General features: G+C 45.8%; 1 protein-coding gene across 2 annotated transcripts in view; it reads left to right on the top strand.

Moving 5' to 3' along the window:
* Window positions 1-21,229, top strand: part of STAT6 (signal transducer and activator of transcription 6) — a 209,356-nt gene that overhangs the window by 160,771 nt on the left and 27,356 nt on the right. For both annotated transcript variants that reach the window (XM_029594879.1, XM_029594880.1), the window contains 4 exons: window positions 14,157-14,363; window positions 19,157-19,251; window positions 19,911-20,047; window positions 20,625-20,771. In XM_029594879.1, the coding sequence (XP_029450739.1) occupies window positions 14,157-14,363; window positions 19,157-19,251; window positions 19,911-20,047; window positions 20,625-20,771 (586 nt within the window). The remainder of the gene's footprint in view (window positions 1-14,156; window positions 14,364-19,156; window positions 19,252-19,910; window positions 20,048-20,624; window positions 20,772-21,229) is intronic.

The raw sequence follows: 21,229 nt of genomic DNA, 5'->3' as shown, positions 1-21,229 counted from the left end.
CACATAAACTTGCTCCTAATCAGAGTAAAGTGGTAAAAGTTAATATTGGGAGCATTTCATGGTACAATAGGGTTTGTATGACAAAAGAAAGGATAGTTAGAAGAGCCGAGCATAGATGGCGTAGGGCACTAACAACACAGCGTATGATATCTTGTCAGACCGCACGAAAGGATTATAGGGCCCAGGTGAACATTGCCCGAAAGGCTTTCTATTCCACAAAATTATTATACTCCATAAATCACCCAAAGGAACTATTTAGCATTATTAATGGCCTCGTTAAGCCCTCTGAAAAAAGAAAATATTTGGAGCCCAGTTTTATATCCCAAGATTTTGCGGACTATTGTATTATGTAATCAAGTACCCTCTTGGCTAAGGTGCAAGGGCTACAGATGAGGGATAATTAAGTAAGTAGCGATAACACCGGGACAGAGTGGGCTATATTTGAGCCTTTTTCAAGAAGGAAATAGAGGGTATACTGAATGAGTTTAACAACTCATACTGTGCCCTGGGTCCATATCCGTTATAGATTTTTTTCTTTACCGAAAGATGAGTTTTCAGATTATTTGATTAATTTGGTGAATCTCTCAATGTCTGAAGGTATATTTCACAAAAAGACAAAAGGTCTGAGATTCGCCCAGTTCTAAAACAAGGGAGCTGCCTCTGATCAGTGTGGTGATTACAGGCCTATTTCTAATTTAATTTCTCTTGAGAAGGTTTTGGAAAGGGCAGCTTTTAAACATCTTAAGGAATTTTTAGATTGGTTCTCATGAAGTATACTGTTCCTATGTGGGTTTAGACAATATCAAAGTACAGAAACAGTTTTGGTTGTGGTTAATGATTATGTTCTTCAGAAAATCGATTCAGGTAAAGGATGCAATTGCTATATATTTGGAGATATCCTCAGCTTTTGATTGTTAATCATTTGTTCCTGTTGGACCAGTTGAGAGAATTGGGCGTTGGGGGTAAGATACTGCTGTGGTTTTAGCCTTTTTTAGAATATAGGCAACAACAGGTTAAGATTGTCATGTTAGTCTGACTGGTTTGTTTCTCTGGTGGGGTTCCTCAAGGGTCCATACTGTTTCCAGTTCTTTTTTTTTTTTTGTAAACACTTTTATTAAAGCAGAGAAATTAGAATGGCACAACAACACAAGTCAAACAATATACAACAGTAATATGTGTACCAAGAAGGATAATGCATATTGAACATGTATTCCAAAGCTTCAATAAAGAATTTTTTAAAATTTGCATCCCCACCCTCCCCTCCCTCCTTCCCCTTGTAACAACAAGTAATGTAGTGTAATGAAGTAATAAATCGAAAACATGGACATGGCATGAGGTCCCTGGTATTCCAGATGTAGGGCAAAGACTGGCACACAAAAAAAAGGAATGTACGGATGTAGCCTCCCGCAAGCCCGAGGTGTTATGCATCATAACAAAGTCCCCGTCGAACATGGTATATCAACACCGTACAAAGTTTTACTCTTGGGTTGCCATCCAAACTTGATAAGGCCCCCATGTCTTGAGAAACGTGGGCATCCTATCATGATGAACCACGGTAAGACGAGCAAGTTGATAAATGCTGTTTCCAGTTCTTTTTAACATCTATGTTCTTTCATTATGTTTCCTTTTGAGCTCCTTTGATGTTTTCTTTAGATGTTATGCAGATGACATTCAGTTGTATTTTGCCTGTTCTGGAGATGTGTTCACTTTTTCACAGATTATACAATGTATAACAGCAGTTTCCCAGCGTGTAGACAGATGGACTCAAGACCAGTGGGTTATGCTCCCCTGCCAGCAGATGAAGACTGAGCAAGCTGATGACACAGTATATATATATACTCCTGCAGTGACCCCAGCCTGCCAGTATTCTCCGTTTCCAGCAGATGGTGGGTGTGCATCTCCCTATGGGGATTGCTTCAGATTTTGGAAGGAGAATTTTAAAATACATGAAGAAAAGCCCTGCTCTCCTACAGTGATACTAAGTGGTCCTTCCCCAGTTGAGAATTCCTGAGGTGATTTCCGTGATCTCTCAGATGTGTGCCTTGGTCCGGTAGCTGGGTTTCCTGGCATGGACTTAGCTAATTGTACAGCTGGAAGGCAGCAGGTGCAGGAGGCAGAGTGTGGCAGTGACGGCAGATGCTTTCTCCCTCTGCGGCCAGAAACTGTCTCTGTACTCAGCCAGTAAGCGTTAAGCTCCGGTAAGTTTAAAAACAAAAGAGTAAAAGAAATGTTTTTCATCTGAAATGGGGACAGATAGAGGGGGTTTTAGGACTTCCTCTGGTCTCCGTGCTCGGCACGCCATTCTGACTTCGTTCCTGCTCCCATTAGGGTTAGGGAAACTGGGCAGCGTGGCGGATTGAGCAGTCTGAGGGCTAGGCCCCACAGTTAGGCTTCTTGCCTGTGCACTGCGTGGTAGGCAGCAGTAGTGTTTTTCACTCGCTTTTGTTTGTGTTTTCTGCCCTCTATAGGACATAGGTGTGCGCAATGTTCAGTTTTGGGTGCGCCTTTTGGACACACAACTTTTTAAACTGGTGACACGCGCAAGTCTTCACACACAAGTTGTGCGTGTGGCTTCAATGGCGCTTATTTTTTTGGAGTGCAAAATTTTTGTGCGCATAAATTTTTGAGTGTAAGCTGTTTGGACGCACATTCACCGCTGCAATGGCGCTGGTGAATAAGAAGCCTAAGCGCCTTTCTCTCTGTGTTGCCTGTCATATCCAGGCTTCTCAGCCTGACATGGCTTCTAGCCTATGTCAGCGCTATTTGGATGCTCAGGGAGAATTGTCTTACTCTGATCTTGCTAAGCCAGGGTCCTACCATCCTGATGAAGGTTTGGTTATGACTTTGTCCGGAGGTTCGCCAGATCTTGGTACTCCCTTAACTGGCTCCTCCACAGGAAATGGCAATTCAGAAAAGAGCCCCACTTCAGTTCCTTCTGGGTTTGGCCTGGATCCGGCTACTTTTTCTTGGGTGGAGTTTTTTCAGGTTTTACAATCCTTCAGGTGCAGTCCTCCGCCTTGCCCAATCCGGTCAGATCGAACCATCAGTTGGTGGCCCCTTCCTCTTCCAATCCTATGGTTCAACGCCAGAGCGCACCTCTGTTCACTGTGAGTCTTCCCGACAGGAACCCGAATGGCACGGATGAGGAGGCTGATCCTGATTCCCTGGAGGATGGGAAAATTCCTCTGCGACAGGAACCATATCAGTCCATGTTACAGTTCTTTCATAGAGATGAAGTGCCGGCTCTGATTTCCCAGATCTTGCAGAAGCTTGGGTGCTCCTGGTGCAGATTTTGTATCAGAACCGAAGAAGAATCCCATTTTGGTTTCCTTGCATAAAACCTCTTGTTTTTTTTCCCCAGTTATGGATGCCATTCAGGAATTGATTGATCTTGAATGGGACGCCCTGGAGGCAAATTTCAAAAGGGGTCGGACCTTGGAAGGCCTGTACCCTCTGGATCCAGCTATCAGAGAGCATTTGCATCTTCCCAAAGTGGATGCGCTGTTCTCTAAGGGGCGGATTTTAAGAGCACTGCTCGCGTAAATCCGCCCAGATTTACGCGAGCAGGGCCTTGCGCGCCGGTGCGCCTATTTTACATAGGCCTGCCGGCGCGCGCAGAGCCCCGGGACTTGCGTAAGTCCCGGGGTTTTTCAAGGGGGGCGTGTCGGGGCGGGCCCGATCGGCACGGCGTTTTTGGGGCGGGACGTGGTGTTTCGGGGGCGGGCCCGGGGGCGTGGTTTCGGCCCGGGGCGGTCCGGGGGCGTGGCCGCGCCCTCCGGAACCGCCCCCGGGTTTCGTCTAGGCGCGCCAGCGGCCCGCTGGCACGCGGGGATTTACTTCTCCCTCTGGGAGGCGTAAATCCCCCGACAAAGGTAGGGGGGGGTTTAGACAGGGCCGGGGGGGTGGGTTAGGTAGAGGAAGGGAGGGGAAGGTGAGGGGAGGGCGAAAGCGAATTCCCTCCGAGGCCGCTCCGATTTCGGAGCGGCCTCGGAGGGAACGGAGGTAGGCTGCGCGGCTCGGCGTGCGCCGGCTACACGAAATCGGCAGCCTTGCGCGCGCTGATCCAGGATTTTAGCAGATACGCGCGGCTACGCGCGTATCTACTAAAATCCAGCGTACTTTTGTTTGCGCCTGATGCGCCTACAAAAGTACGCGAGGGAGCCCTTTTTTAAAATCTACCCCTTAGTGGATGACTATCCCCATGGAGGGAGGAGTGGCCTTGAAGGATATGCATGATAGACGGATTGAGTCTATCCTTAAATAAGCTTTTGAAGCTGTGATGATGACTTTACAGATTGCTTCCTGTTACACTCTTGAGGCCCGTTCTTGTCTGCTTCTCTGTCAGGAAATTGATGATTCTGGGGAGAATTCCAGAGCAGTTGTGGAACCCACTGCCATGTTTTTGGCAGATGCGGGCTGTGATTTGGTCCGTACCTCTGTTAGAGAAGTGGCTTTGGTGGTAGCGGCCAGGTGTCAACTATGGTTGCAAAATTGGTCAGCTGACATGGCCTCCAAAACTAATCTTATGAAAATGCCTTTTAAAGGCTCGCTCTTGTTTGGGAGTGAGTTGGAGAAGCTGGCCAGTAAGAGGGGCGAGTCTCCAGTTACCAGGTTCCAGAGAATAAGAAGCAATTGCAGCATCCCTCTGCTATGAGGGGTCATTTTCAAGGCTCCCGGCAATTTTGCGCCTACAGAGGGTTGACCTTTCAGTGCACTCGGCCTTTCGGTAAGTCTCAGTCCTTTCGTCCCAGACAGCCCAGGAGAGGTGCGGGCTTGGGTGGCGGATCTTCCTGAGCTTCCCAATGAACGTTTGCCGACCTACCCTCAGGAACAAGAGATAGGGGGATGTCTCTCTTTCTTTTATCAGAGGTGGGTCGAGATCACATTGGATCAGTATGTCCTGGAGGTTATACGAGAGGAATATGAGCTGGAATTTCACAGTATTCCTGGGACATGTTCATGATATCTCCTTGCCACTTCTCACAGAAGAAGCAGGCAGTGGAGTCTACGCTTCTAAGGCTCTTCAGGCTGAGGGCTGTGGTTCCTATGCCTCAGGAAAGTATGGGGCAATATTCCATCTATTTTGTTGTGCCCAAGAAGGAGGGTTCCTTTCGTCCCATCCTGAATCTCAAATGTGTCAATCACCATTTGACGGTGACTATTTTTCGCATGGAAAACTTACGCTCTGTGATAATGGCCGTGCAGTTGGGGGATTTCTGACCTCCCTGGAGCATCAACCTGGTGCAGCAGGAAAGGATCCTGTAGCAAGGACCTGTTCTCCAGGTAATGCATTTCACACTGAGGATATCTCCCCAAGGCCTATTGCCCAGGAGGGAAGGGTTAGGTCGGCCATCATAGTTGGTGATTCGATTATTAGGAATGTAGTCAGCTGGGTGGCTGGTGGATGTGAGGATCGCCTGGTAACATGCCTACCTGGTGCGAAGGTGGCGGACCTCACGCATCATCTAGATAGGATTTTAGACAGTGCTGGGGAGGAGCCGGCTGTCGTTGTACATGTGGGCACCAACGACATAGGAAAATGACTTAGAAAATAGTGTGGTTAGTGCAATTAGTATAGCTGTTTAAAAAAAGAATTGGATAAGTTCTTGGAGGAGAAGTCCTTTTACCTGCTATTAATTAAGTTGACTTAGAAAATAGCCACTGCTATTACTAGCAACAGTAACATGGAATAGACTTAGTTTTTGGGTACTTGCCAAGTTCTTATGGCCTGGATTGGCTACTGTTGGAAACAGGATGCTGGGCCTGATGGACCATTGCTCTGACCCAGTATGGCATGTTCTTATGATCTGTCTGAGGCCTAAGTTCATATTCCCATCCGTTTGGAACACAAATGTTTTCTGCGTTTGCGGTGTTGGGGCTCCATTATCAGTTTTGGGTGCTGCCCTTTGGTCTAGCCATCGCCTCCAGAATGCTTTCCAAGGTTAAGGTGGTAGTAGTGGCAGCTTTGCGAAGAGATGGGATCATGGTGCACCCATACTTGGATGACTGGACGATTCAAGCCACATCTCAGGAAGAGAACCACTTGGTGATCAGCAAGGTAATCTCCTTGTTGCAGGAGCTTGGTTGGGTGGTCAACCTGGCCGATTGCAGTCTTCAGCCATCCCAGTCATTGGAGTATCTGGGGGTCTGGTTCGACAAGAGGCAGGGTAAGGTTTTCCTGCTGGAAATTCAGATTCAGAAATTGATCACAAGTGTGTCAGTTGGTGAGCATGATATGCCAGTCAGTGTGGTGCTATCTGCAGGTGCCCTGCTTGATGGTGGCAAGCCTGGATGTTGTGCCATGGGCGAGGGTGCATGTGCGTCCTCTTCAGTGCTCATTGCTGTCTCATTGAAACCCACGGTTTCAGGACTATTCGGTTCAGCTCAACTTGCCAATGGACATCTGCTCTTGCCTCCAGTGGTGGTTGAAGGAGGTTCATCTGAGCAAGGGAGTTTCCTTATCCTCCCCAGCCCTGTTGGTACTCATGAAAGATGCGAGTCTCTAGGGCTGGGGAGCTCACTGTCAGGAACTGACGGCCCAAGGACATTGGAGTGCCAAAGAGTCCTTCTGGAACATCTACCGCCTGGAAGCCCAGGTGGTCCAGTTGGCATGCTTACAATTCAGCAGCAGGCTGCAGGGTCGAGCGGTCCACATGATATCTGACAACTCGACAACTGTGGCCTACATCAACTGCCAGCGAGGAGCCAAGAGGCAACAAATGTTGCAGGAAATAGACCAACTTATGGAATGGGCAGTAGGCCTTCTACAGATGATCTTCGCCTCTCACAATGCAGGAAAAGAGAACGTAAGAGCATGTCCCGGGAGAGGAGTCCAGAGGTCACAGCAAGCAATCCAGGGATTGACTTCCACAGCCCCAGCTTCCAGAGGCCCCGCACCCTTTGTAATAGAGGAGGACCGGAAGTGAATCTCAAACCCTTCAAATAACTGAGTGAAGATTAATTTAACGGTGGTGACTTGTATGGTTGCTGTTTAGGTCCGATTCCCCATTACAGAATACTGGCAGGGTGGGTGTCACTGCAGGAGTATACATACTGTGAAGTCATTTTGCTTAGTCTTCATCTGCTGGCAGGGGAGCATAACCCACTAATCCTAAATCCATCTGTCTACACTAAAGAAAACAAAATGATCAGGTAAGTAATTTCTCCACTGGGGAATGGATGGGCTCCAATGGCTTGGCCTTAAATTTTGATAAATCTAAATCCTTATGGATTTCTAGGAGGCCAAGGCCCCAGACTCTCTTAACTGTTTCAGCTAATGGTGATGTTATTCCTTTTATGGATCAGATGAGGAATCTTGGAGTTATTTTTTATACTAATCTGGACTTTAGAGTCCAATTGTGTACTATTTTTTCTCTGGGATATTATAAACTAAAACTTCGTCGGTGTTTAAAACCAATTTTGGAAATGGTGGATTTCAGCTCTGTGATCCAAGCTTTCATCCTGTTTACTACTAATTATTGTAATTCCTTGTAAATGGGATTACCTCAAAATCGCCTGTGTGCTCTGCTGTTGCTGCAGATTTCAGCTGCATGCTTAATAACTAAGAAAACATAACAGGAGCATATTGCTCCCCAACTGCAACAATTACTTTGGCTCCCTGTTCCTTTTCGATTGAAGTTTAAAATATTGGCAATGGTCTTTAATGTGGTTAAAAATGATCATCTACCTTACTTTGTTAAAATGTTTAGGGCTTACCAGCCATCTCAGTCTTTGTGATCTTCATGCCAGCAGCTTATTAGTGGTTCCCCCAATAGGGGAAGCCCGGTTGCAGGTGACTAGGAATCAGTCACTGTCAATTATTGGCCCCAGACTATGGAATGAATTTCCCATGGAGTTATGATTGATTTAAAGGTTTTCAGGAAATACCTTAAAGTGTTTTTGCTCAATGAGGCATTTAACTGAATGTTTTATTTTTGAAATTATTTTATGTTGTTTATTTTATTGATATACGTTAAGGTGGATTCCGCCTAACCTGATTGTTTTCTTTATAACTGGACTAGAACATAAGAACTTGTCATACTGGGTCAGACCAAGGGTCCATCAAGCCCAGCATCCTGTTTTCAACAGTGGCCAAACCAGGCTACAAGAACCTGGCAAGTACCCAAACACCAAGAAGATCCCACACTACCGATGTCAGTAGTAGCAGAGGCCATTCACTAACAGGCTGATACAGAAAAACGCGCGGGAGAGCTGGCGAGCGCCCAGGCCACTCTCCTGGGCATGCGATTCAGGAGGGTGGCCTATGCAAATTAGGGCCCACGGTAAAAGGAGCAGCGGCTGACAGCGGGTTTGACAGCCGACGCTGAATTTTGCCGGTGTCTGTTCTCAAACCGGCTGACAGCCACGGGTTTGGAAAATGGATGCTGGCATAATTGAGTGTCCGTCTTCCGACCCGAGGGCCGACTTTTAATTTTATTTTATTTTTTTTTAATTTTTACTTTTTTTTTTCTTTTGGGGCTTCCGACTTAATATCGCTATGATATTGTCGGAGGGTGTACAGAAAAGCAGTTTTGTCTGCTTTTCTGTACACTTCCCCGGCGCCGGTAGAAATTAACGCCAGCCTTTGGGCAGGCGTTAATTTCTGAAAGTAAAATGTGCGGCTTGGCTGCACATGTTACTTTCTGTATCGTGCGGGAATAACTAATAGGGCCATCAACATGCATGTTTTGGGTGCTATTAGTTTCGGGGGGGTTGGACGCGCGTTTTCGATCCACTATTACCCCTTACTGTATAAGGGGTAAAGCTAGCGCATCGAAAACGTGCATCCAAACCTGGGCTAACAGTGCGCTCCACCAGAGCACACTGTACTGTATCGACCTGTCAGTCGGCTTGATTAATAGCAGTTAATGGACTTCTCCAAGAACTTCTCCAAACCTTTTTTCAACCCAGCTACACTAACTGCACTAACCACATCCTCTGACAGCAAATTTCAGAGCTTAATTGTGTATTGAATGAAAAATAATTTTCTCCGATTAGTTTTAAATGTGCTACTGCTAACTTCATGGCATGCCCCCTAGTCCTTCTATTATCCGGAAGTGTAAGTAACTGATTTACATCTACCCGTTCCAGAGCTCTTAGATTTTAAAATTCTCTATCATATTCCCCCCTCAGCCGTCTCTTCTCCAAGCTGAAAAGTCCTAACCTCTTTAGTCTTTCCTCATAGGGGAGCTGTTCCATCCCCTTTATCATTTTGGTTGCCCTTCTTTGTACCTTCTCCAGTGCAACTATATCTTTTTTGAGATGCGGTGACGAGAACTGTACACAGTACTCAAGGTGCGGTCTCACCTTGCACTTGTCCACATTAAATTTCATCTGCCATTTTGATGCCCAATCTTCCAGTCTCGTAAGGTCCTCCTGCAATTTATCACAATCTGCTTGTGATTTAACTACTCTGATTAATTTTATATCATCTGCAAATTTGATAATTTCACTCTTCGTATTCCTTTCCAGATCATTTATAAATATATTGAAAAGCACCAGTCTAAGTACAGAACCCTGAGGCACTCCACTGTTTAACCTTTTCCACTGAGAAAGTTGACCATTTAATCCTACTCTCTGTTTCCTGTCTTTTAACCAGTTTGTAATCCATGAAAGTACATCGTATCCTATCCTTCTTAGAAGCCTCTCATAAGGGACTTTGTCAAACGCCTTCTGAAAATCCAAATACACTACATCTACTGGTTCACCTTTATCCACATGTTTATTAACCCCTTCAAAAAAATGAAGCAGATTTGTTAGACAAGACTTCCCTTGGGTAAATCCAGGTTGACTGTGTTCCATTAAACCATGTTTTTCTATATGCTCTACGATTTTGATCTTTAGAATAGTTTCCACTATTTTTCCTGGCACTGAAGTCAGGCTCACTGGTCTATAGTTTCCAGGATCGCACAGGAGCCCTTTTAAAATATTAGGGTTACAATGGCAACTCTCCAGACTTCAGGTACAATAGATGATTTTAATGATAGGTTACAAATTTGAACTAATAGATCAGAAATTTCATTTTTGAGTTCCTTCAGTACCCTAGGATGCATACCATCCGGTCCAGGTGATTTGCTACTCTTTAGTTTGTCAGTCTGGCCTACTACATCTTCCAGGTTCACAGTGATTTGGTTCAGTTCATCTGACTCATCACCCCTGAAAACAATCTCCGGAACTGGTATCTCCCCAACATCCTCATTAGTAAACACAGAAGCAAAGAATTCATTTAGTCGTTCTGCAATGGCCTTATCTTCCCTAAGAGCCCCTTTAACCCCTCCGTCATCTAACGGTCCAACCAACTCCCTCACAGGTTTCTTGCTTTGGATATATTTAAGCAAGTTTTTGTTATGAGTTTTTGCCTCTACAGCCAACTTCAGTTCAAATTCTCTCTTCGCCTGTCTTACCAATGTTTTACCCTTAACTTGACAATGCTTATACCCTATCCTATTTTCTTCAGATGGATCCTTCTTCCAATTTTTGAAGAATGTTTTTTTTTTTTGGCTAAAATGGCCTCTTTCACCTCACCTTTTAACCATGCCAGTAATTGTTTTTCCTTCCCTCCACCTTTCTTAAGGTGTGGAATACATCTGGACTGCGCGTCTAGAATTGTATTTTTAAACAATGTCCATGCCTGTTGAACACTTTTAACCTTTGCAGCGGCACCTTTCAGGTTTTTTTCTAACTATTTTCCTCATTTTATCAGTTTCTCTTTGGAAAATTTAGTGTTAGAACTAAGATTTACTTATTGCCCCCTTCCAGGGGGCAATAAGTAAATCTATTAGTAAATCTATTAGTTCAGGGGGCAATTAGTAAATCTATTATTTCAAATTTGATCATGTTATGATCACTATTACCAAGTGGCCCCATCGCCGTTACCTCTCTTACCAAATCCTGCATTCCATTAAGAATTAAATCTAAAATAGCTCCCTCTCTCAGTTCCTGAACCAATTGCTCCATGAAGCAGTTGTTTAATCCAGCCAGGAACTTTATGACTCTAGCATGTCCTGATGTTACATTTACCCAGTCAATATTGGGGCAATTGAAATCTCCCATAATTATTGCACTGCCAAAATGGTTAGCTTCCCTGATTTCTCTTAGCATTTCATCATCTGTCTGACCATTTTGTCCAGGTGGACGGTAGTATACTCCTATCACTGTATTCTTACCCAACACACATGGGATTTCTACCCATATAGATTCTACTGAGCATTTAGTCTCTTGTATGATCTTTATCCTGTTGGACTCTATACCCTCCTGGACTTAAAATGCCACACGCCCACCAAGTTGATCCTCCCTATCATTGCAATATAATTTGTACCCTGATATAGCAATGTCCCATTGTTATCTTCCTTCCGGGTTTCTGAGATGCCAATTATGTCAGTCTCATCATTTACTGCTATACACTCTAACTTTCCCATCTTACTTCTTAGACTTCTAGCATTGGCATACAGACATTTCAAAGTGTTTTTTGTTTGTATTAACAACTGCTTTTCCATTGATAGGGATAATTTGGAAATCTTTAGCTAAGGTGATTTTTTACGTATAGGCACATGGACTACGTTTGCTTTTATTGGAACCTCTCTGTTGGGATGCCCTAACTCTCCTGTTTCATTAGTATCCTTCAGGGATACATTCCTCCAAACCATGCACTGCTGAGTGACTGTCTGCTTTTCCCCTTGTTCTAGTTTAAAAGCTGCTCTATCTCCTTTTTAAAAGATAGTGCCAGCAGCCTGTTCCACTCCGGTTAAGGTGGAGCCCATCCTTTTGGAAAAGTCTCCCCCCTTCTTCAAAAGGTTCCCTCTTCCTTACAAAACTGAATCCCTCTTCCTTGTACCATTGTCTCACCAACGCATTGAGACTCCATAGCTCTGCCTGCCTCTGGGGACCTGCACATGGAACAGGAAGCATTTCAGAGAATGCCACCCTGGAGGTTCTGTATTTCAGCTTTCTACCTAAAATTCTAAATTTAGCTTCCAGAACCTCTCTCGCACATTTTCCTACTTCGTTGTTGCCCACATATACCACGACAGCCAGCTCCTTCCCAGCACTGTCTATAATCCTATCTAGGTGATGCGTGAGGTACACTACCTTTGCACCAGGCAGGCAAATTACCAGGCGGTCCTCACATCCACCAGCCACCCAGCTATCTACATTTCTAATAATCGAATATGATGGCCGACCTAACCCTTCCCGTGAGGAGGACAACACATCACCTGGAGAGCAGGTCCTTGCTACAGGATCACTTTCTGCCACACCAGGGTGATGTTCTGCAACCGGAAGTCCTTTCTGATCCAAGGCAGCACTGGGGCTGCAGACTGGATTTGGGACTTGGCTACTATGTCCCTGAAGGTCTTATCAATGTACCTCTCTGCCTCAGCTCTTCCAAGTCTGCCACTCTAGCCTCCAGAGATCAGACTCATTCCCTGAGAGCCAGGGGCTCTTTGTACCGGGTGCACACATACAATCTGTCACCGGCGGGTAAAAAATCATACATGTGACACTTAGTGCAAAAGTCTGTAAAGCCCCCCTCTTGCTGCTGGATTGCTGGCCTTCATCTTAATTTTGTTGAGTTCCTAGTTAAGTCTAGGATACTAAGGGAGTTGGAATTAGAATACTTTACAGGTGTTTAATAATTTACAGGTGTTTAATCATCCTACAAGCGGATGATTAAACTCGCAATAAGGGCTGGTGCAATAGTAAGATTTAGATAAGAGCCTGATTGATTTTTAATGAGAAAGTGTCTCCTGCCTAAAAATCAAGGGTTGAGTAGGGGTGGGGTGGGTGGGAAGGACAGATACTAGAATTAACTACCTCTGGCTTGCTTATTATCTCAGACACACACAAATTCTAGAGAATATATCCCCCTATTTCACCTTTCTCCAAAATGTTTTAAGTCCAAAGATTTTCCAAAGCTATACTTACCAATCCTCTTCAACCACAATTAAATTGATCCTCACTCAAAGATTTGAAGGGTTTGAGATTTGTGCGCCTAACAGCATGTGCTTCCGGTCCTCTTCTACTGCAAAGGGTGTGGGGCCTCTGGAAGCTGGGGCTGTGGAGTTCAAACCCTAGATCGCTCGCTGTGACCTCTGGCGTCCTCTCCCGGGCAATGCTGGGAGCAGTATGCAGATGAGCCTTCTGGCCCTCTTCTACTGCAAAGGGTGTGGGGCATCTGGAATGCTTTTAAATAAATAAATAGAGGGAATCTGATACCTTTCATTTGGCAGTGTTTTGCAAGGTCTCGCTGTTGCAGCATGTGCTGCAAAGAAAGTGCCTGAGGGAACTGGAATAGCTATCCTGTGGGCTGGTTTTGAAAAAATTTGTAAGGCTGATATTTTTCTACAGTCTGCCCCTGGCTGTACCAGTATGTAATATTCATGTATTCACTTCAGTCACCAGTATTGGTTCTTTCACTGACAGAAATTTGAATGGGGATCGGTCCTTCTACTGATGGTTGTCAGTGAAGGGACCAATCCGTGGTGAGTGAAGTAAATAATGTAACATTATACCAGGCCAAGTAGCTGGTTTTAATAATAAAAAGTTTTAGCCAAGCAGCTCCCCTCCTACTCTCTGTTAAAGCCAGCAGGAGCAGAGAGGCTCCTTCCTTCTCCCACTGACTTAAATGGTAAATACTGGTACAACTCTTAGCTGTACTGGTATTTAATATTAATTGAATTGGGATTGGGATTGGGAGGAAGGAACTCCACTGTTGGTGGACACCAGTATTCTTTTTTTTTTTTTTTTTTAAAGCAATATTCACTAAGATGGTGATCAGCTAAAGTTGCCCCGATTAATGTTAGAAGAGTACATTCAGCAGGAGACTTGTTTTGCTAGAATATTTGGTTAGTTATTTTACCCGGTTAACTTTGCAGCTCACCAGTTTACTGAGTATGGATCTGATGATGTTATCTTCTGCATTTCCAAATAATTTGAGATATATAGGTCAAATAGTTTGAAGTATGTGTAGTGCTTGCTAACATCTGTTAATTCTCTTCCTGGTGTCTCAGGAGAAGGGGAAGCCTGTTGTGCCCGATAAAAAAACAAAAAACATATGTCGTAGGGAAATAAAAGCATTTGTTTTTATAAGTCGTCGTGCTGAATTGGGAACATTGCAAGGCCTGACCTATAACAGTGCCTTTCTGTGCTGCTTAAAACAGGAGCGACTCCCCTTCGTGGTGGTAGAACTGGTTCCCTGGCCCAGGATGTGCGAGATGCTGAACCTGAGGTTTGTCTCGGAGGTGCAGACCAGCCATGGGCTGACGAGGGATCACTTCTTCTTCCTGGCACAGAAGATTTTCAATGATAGCAGCTCCACAGCAGAGGACTTTCAGGAGCGCTGTGTGTCCTGGGCCCAGTTCAATAAGGTAATGAGCCACTCAAGCATTTGTGCACTGGCTGAGCAGGAATCATACACATTGACATGTCTTGCAGGAAGGTACCTATTAATGGATAAGAGTGTCAGTCACCTGATGCTAATGTGGCTGAGAGATGAGAAGGCAAGGTAAGCAGTACTGCTAGCCAACATTCTCTGAGACACTATTCTTACACAGTAAGAGGTATCTGTTATATAATGCCTTAGCGCTACCCCTAACACCCATTAAGGATTAATCTAGTTCACACTTGGGTTCTTCCAAGCACTACCTAAGCCAGTCTACAATTTGCACATAACCGTACACTGGCAACCTCCCACCCACCAGTTGGTTTGCTGTTTGTTTCTGGGAACGTATCCCACTCGCAAACTATCCCCCTGGCAGTTTATAGGGACACCGAGACCCCACACAACCCAGCAGTTACACAGTTCTAGAAATGCACCTACAGACCAAATACAGAAAATGTTAGGCTTGTCAATCAGTTACAGGACAGAACTAACAAACTAAAGAGTTTTAACAAATATCAAGAACAATGAACAGAAAAAAGTTAGTTTTCAAACAGAAACAGGTAAAATAAAGATTCATAAGTTAATGCTAACTAGACAAGTTTCATTGTAGTTAGCGTGTGCCTGGGGAGTTTCAGGAGAGGCTTGTCCATACAAGGATGTGTAGAGCTGGGACACTGTCATGTCACAGATCTGGTTCCTCTGCACTCCCTGAGATTTCTGGCAAATTTTGGGGAGGTCACTCTGTCAAAACCCAAGGCACCAGTTTTCTGATCATATCAATACAGAATGTTGCAACATTTCACCACCTTATGGAGACTGGGAATATGTATTCCATGCTTCACTTTGGGTATATGGTAGGTTAACCTGTTTAGTCCTAGCCGCCAAAAACTTCAGAGCACAGCACCTGCCTGTCAGTTCTAAGATTGCAAGGGAAAGGAGGTCTTACTGTAGAAACCAAAATCTGAAATCATAATGGGTACCAAGATCCCCATTTCACCACAGTACCTCCAACAGGACATAGTAAAAGCATCTTTGACTGTAACATTCCTAAACAACTAATATGTTTATTTTTTAATAAAGCATTACATGAAGTGAAATTACACACCTGGTATCATACGTCAATTAAGACACAAACATAACAAGGTACTGCCTACACTTTTTCTATAGAAAAAGAAACCTCCCTCTTTCCTCACACTGTGCCCTAGCCTGTAAATCCTGGAGTATCTTCTGCAAAATGTGGAAAACAGCATTGCCTTTCTTGTGACATGGCATTTCATGGTGGTATCTTGGCAATCCAGGCCTTGTGTTGTAGCCTCCGTTGTGCAGTGAAAGCGCGGAAGCAGCTGGAGGGCTGAGACCACTCTAGCTCCGCCCCAAACACTTAGGCATCAAACTTCTGCTTTCCTAAGCAGGACATTTTAACAGGTCATGGGGTGCTGAGGTCAGATCCATTTCAAATGTTTGTTGCCCCCAGGAAAAGGACTTCAGAGTCCTGGATGGACAGTGCATTGAAAATATTCAGCAGCTATCAAAAAAGCAAGCAGTGTTGGGAAGGAGCTGAAAAGGAATGGAGAGTAAAGCAGAAAATATTAGGGATGTGAATCGTTTTAGGACGATTAAAATTATCGTCCGATAATTTTAATATCGTCTTAAACCGTTATGGAACACAATACAATAGAGATTCTAACGATTTATCGTTATAAATCGTTAGAATCGTGAGCCGGCACACTAAAACCCCCTAAAACCCACCCCCGACCCTTTAAATTAAATCCCCCACCCTCCCGAACCCCCCCCAAATGACTTAAATAACCTGCGGGTCCAGCGGCGGTCCGGAACGGCAGCGGTCCGGAACGGGCTCCTGCTCCTGAATCTTGTTGTCTTCAGCCGGCGCCATTTCCAAAATGGCGCCGAAAAATGGCGGCGGCCATAGACGAACACGATTGGACGGCAGGAGGTCCTTCCGGACCCCCGCTGGACTTTTGGCAAGTCTCGTGGGGGTCAGGAGGCCCCCCACAAGCTGGCCAAAAGTTCCTGGAGGTCCAGCGGGGGTCAGGGAGCGATTGGTCGTTCAGCGAGGGTTCCGGCGCCTCGCTGAACAACCTCCTGCAGTCGATCTCCTGCCGGCGCCATTTTCCGTACGAAAACGATTCGCGGCGGGAAATCGCTCCCTGACCCCCGCTGGACCTCCAGGAACTTTTGGCCAGCTTGTGGGGGGCCTCCTGACCCCCACGAGACTTGCCAAAAGTCCAGCGGGGGTCCGGAAGGACCTCCTGCCGTCCAATCGTGTTCGTCTATGGCCGCCGCCATTTTTCGGCGCCATTTTGGAAAATGGCGCCGGCTGAAGACAACAAGATTCAGGAGCAGGAGCCCGTTCCGGACCGCTGCCGTTCCGGACCGCCGCTGGACCCGCAGGTTATTTAAGTCATTTGGGGGGGGTTCGGGAGGGTGGGGGATTTAATTTAAAGGGTCGGGGGTGGGTTTTAGGGGGTTTTAATGTGCCGGTTTTGCGATTTTTAGATTTTTCACGATTTTTCACGATATTTTACCCTCCCAAACGGCAACAATACGATTCCCTCCCCCTCCCAGCCGAAATCGATCGTTAAGACGATCGAGGACACGATTCACATCCCTAGAAAATATCATATTGACTCTGTATCGAGCCACGGTGCAACCAAACTTGAGCATTCTGTGCAGCTCTGGTCGCTCCATCTCAAAAAAAAAAAAAAGGAAAAAGACATAGCAGAACTAGAAAAGGTGCAGAGGAGGGCAATAAAAATGCTAAAGTGGATGGAATGGCTCTCCTATGATGAGAGGCTACCCAGGTTGGGGCTCTTCAGCTTAGAACAGAGATGGCTGAGTAGGTACATGATAAAGGTTTATTTGTTTAAACATTCCTGTATTCCACAACCTCCAATTACAATATTCACATTCATGAATGGCGTGGAATGGGTAAATAAAGGAGTTATTTTTTTTATTTACCCTCTCAAATAGTAAAACCGGGGCACCTTCCATGAAAATAGCAACCGGCAGATTCAAAACAAATCATAGAAAGTATTTTTTCACTTATTGCCTTAGCGCTTACCCCTCTGTTGTCAGAGGATGTAGTCAAGGCGACTAGCATAGCGGGGTATAAGAGAGGCTTGGATAAGCTCCTGGAGGAAAAATCCATAAAATATTAGCCAGGTAGACTAGGGAAAGCCATTGGTATCCCTAGGCATAATTAGGAAGACATAAATCTACTTTTCGGGATCTGTAGGGTACTTGGACTAGCCACTGTCGGAGACAGGATGCTGGGCTCAATGTGCCTTGATCTGACCCAGCATGGCACTTCTTATGTTCCACCCTAGATGGAGGCCTTCAAGAGAAATGAAGGGGAAGAAAGAACTAGGCAAGGAGAGAGGAAAGGAGTAAATGGAAGACATAATGACAAGGAAAGAGGAAAAAGTAATGAAGAATGAAAGCAAGAAATGGAGAGTTTTTCTCCTCTTTGTGGTTGTTGATTTATATTCTGCCTTTCAGGCACTTCAAAGCTGATTACATTCAGGCACTGTAGGTATTTCCCTATCCCCAAAGAGATTACGAACTAACAGGGTCATTTATCAAATTGTGTTATGGCATTTTCACATGCATTAAGGCGTTTTCGCATGCGAAATTGCCTTAACACACACGATAAGCATCATAACGCATGATGCAATGCAAATTTTTTTAAAGGGGAGGGATTGGGAAGGAGTCAGGGGTGGGATTTCAGAAAAAGTGGGCTGGCTTCGCCGAAAATAACTATACCTTTTTCAATACAATATCATGCATTATGCCCATAATGCAATTTGCGTTTTATTTACAAATCCCGTTTGTGGGTATTTTTAGGCTGGGGAAGGGCCTGAGATGTGAGAGGAGAGTAGGGGAAGGGCCTGAAATGAGGGGGGAGAGAGAGCCTCTGGGGGTGGCACCATAGTAAACAGCTATTTATGCTACTATAGGAAGCCCACCTAGTAACTCGGTGTTCTCTCAACCTAGTTGTTCCATCAAACTAGGTTGAGAGAACATTGTACAAATCTCATCGTTGTGTGAGTTTCCTCACTCCGAAGGACATCAAATCTTCACAAGAATGTACTGTTCTGTTCGTATGTCTCACTCTGCATGTCAGTGGCCCCTAACCCCTACACTCCTACCTAAATCTTACCTCGAGTTACTAGATGGGCCTCCTATATAGATATAAATAGCTAACTACTACACGGGCATTGTAGATAGTCTCAGTCTCATTCTCTTGCTGTCTTGCTTTCTCATGCTAACTCTCTGAGATGAAATTAGGTATTACCACAAAGTGTGAAAACTTAACACACCTTTGCAGTAATACCTATGTGAAGCACTAACATAGCACACATTGCAATAATTAGGAAATTACCATAAAACACACCCCCTTTTCATTTGCATGTGATATTTACAGCAAATTGATAAATCTAGGCCTAGGTTTGCAACTGAGGCTAAAATGACTTGCCCAAGGTCACAGGGAGCAGCAGTGGGATTTGAACCCTGGCTTCCGTGGTTTGTAGCCCATTGCTGTAACCATGAGACAGCTCCTCCCGTCCCTACTGATGTGAGTCTCTGTATTGATAGAGACCAGGGGAAGGGCAGTACTGGGCCAGCTGCTCTCTGAAGTTCCTCGGCTGAGTTGGGTCTCCGGTTCTGGTTAATCTTTTAAGTTATAGCAGTTGGGGGGAGGGACAGCTGGTGTTATCCTGATTGTTTTTTTTTTCTCTTTCCGTGTTTGGTTTTGTCCAGGAGCTTCTGCCCACCAGGGGATTCACTTTCTGGCAGTGGTTTGACGGTGTGGTGGATCTGACAAAGAAACACCTAAAAAACTACTGGTCGGATAAGTAAGTGATAAGACTTCCTGTGCAATCCTCGTGCCAGTCTCTTTCCCCTCTCTTGATTATTTTACTAATTAAAAGTGACCAGAATGATTGCCATTTGTAAAGGGCTTTCAATTAACTATGCACAGCGATGGAAGGGATATGCTGTTGGTAGATCCATGCCCTAAAGAGCTTTCTGTCTTCAGCTTGAGCTCAGGGTCACATAGTGATTCAGTGGCGGCCGCAGGCTGGAATCCAGGTCTCCCGGCGTGCCGACCAGCGCAGACTGAGACATTTCTTGCCGTAGCCGTTTGCCAGCCAGAGCGACTGCCACATAGGTGTTGTGAGCTCTTGTGTTCGTACAGCCAGCAAGGTGTTATCTCTCTCAGCCAGGATATTGGCCAGCCCTGAGGATTCTGGGGTGTTTTGGACAGGAGGGCAGAGCTAAGATGTTCCTTATCCCAGGACGAGTGCTGAGAGGGATTGCTCCAGCCGACCACCCTGAAGCCCAGCTGACTTAGGAGAAGCGCATCAGGCAGAGCACGCCCTGCGCAGTGAGAAAATGCAGCAGCAGCACCTCTCGCCTCCGCCTGGGGTGAGGGGGGCGGGGGCGGTGAGCTGGCTTTTGTGTACCATCTGCCAATGCTTCTTGGCTGTTTCTCTTCCTTTTCCCTCTCTCCCAGGCTCATTATCGGGTTTATCAGTAAGCAGTACCTGCAGAAGTTGCTCCTTCCGCAGCCGGACGGCACCTTTCTGCTGCGCTTCAGTGACTCTGAGATCGGAGGCATCACCATTGCACACATCCAGAAAAACTTAGATGGTAAGGGGGAGGGGCAGAGAATACCAGGTCAGTGCTGGAAAAGAGCAAATCCTCTGCAGGCTGTAATACCTTTCACCTGCCCAGCATCAGAATTGGCCCAAGAGCTTTGTAAGGTCCAGGTGACATCGTTCATGGTCCCAATGCTGATGTTAGTCCAGTGGCAGGTGGCAGTCCGTGAAGGATCCAGAAACTACAGAGAAGGGGGCATCAGAGGTTCTGCCGTGACCCCTGCCTGTTCCTTCCCAGATCAGTGCCAGATTTTCCCGCCTGTGTCTGATTCTGATCCTTTTGCTTGCGTTAATAGCCGGCTGCTGGTTGAGAGAAAGTCTGTTTTAAAAATTGAACCCTTTGAATAACGATCAGACATTTCCTGCTCCCTGTGACACTGGCTTCATGCCTGCTTTGTGGGTCTTCTGGGATTCACAGAAGAGCAGGAAATTCGGGATCCCTCTGGCACCCGATGGGAGGAGGAACCCGCTCTGGTGCTTTGGTCTTCTCGCCTGCCTGTTCCTACCTCTTGTCCTTTTCCTCACGTTTCTCTCAGCCGTGATCCCATGTCCTGCTCTTCCACCCTTAGGTTCTGCACAGGTCCAGAACATTCAGCCTTTCTGTGCCAAAGACCTGGTCATCCGGTCCCTGGCGGACCGCATTCGGGACCTGAAGCAGCTGCAGTACTTGTATAAGGAGAAACCAAAAGACATCGCGTTCAAGTCGCACTACACGAGTGAGTGCAGGGCTGGCAGGGGGCATGGGGAAGGGGTGGAGGGCACAGGGCCTTTGCAAGCAGTGGGCAGAAAGGTTTGACTGCCTGGTGTGCCAAGCTGGGGTAGGGGGTGCAAGGCACCACGCGGCCCTTGTGAGTCGGTTTGCGAGCAGGTGAGCCCGAAAGGGAAGGGGGGATGGTGTGGACGCTAGAAGCAACCCTGGCCTGGGGCACCATTTTGTTCAGCAACTGCCCTGGCGACCGCTGTGCAACTAGTGAACCTGGAAACAATACTGAAAAAAAAACAAGAGTGTTAGAGATGGAAAGATGGACGGTGTACAGATTTGTTCTCTTCTTTTTAATCCACAATCTGGGGTGTGCCTCTGCAGAGGACTTCATCTTTTTCTCCTCGTAATGAAGAGTAACCCTCAGACTCTGCATGGGGGAGAGATTGTGTAGAAGGTAGGCATGGACTCAGA

This window comes from Rhinatrema bivittatum, chromosome 3, assembly GCF_901001135.1.
Source record: "Rhinatrema bivittatum chromosome 3, aRhiBiv1.1, whole genome shotgun sequence".
Taxonomy (NCBI): domain Eukaryota; kingdom Metazoa; phylum Chordata; class Amphibia; order Gymnophiona; family Rhinatrematidae; genus Rhinatrema; species Rhinatrema bivittatum.
Note: the sequence above shows the minus strand (reverse complement) of the source record. Positions and strands in the feature narration are given on the sequence as shown.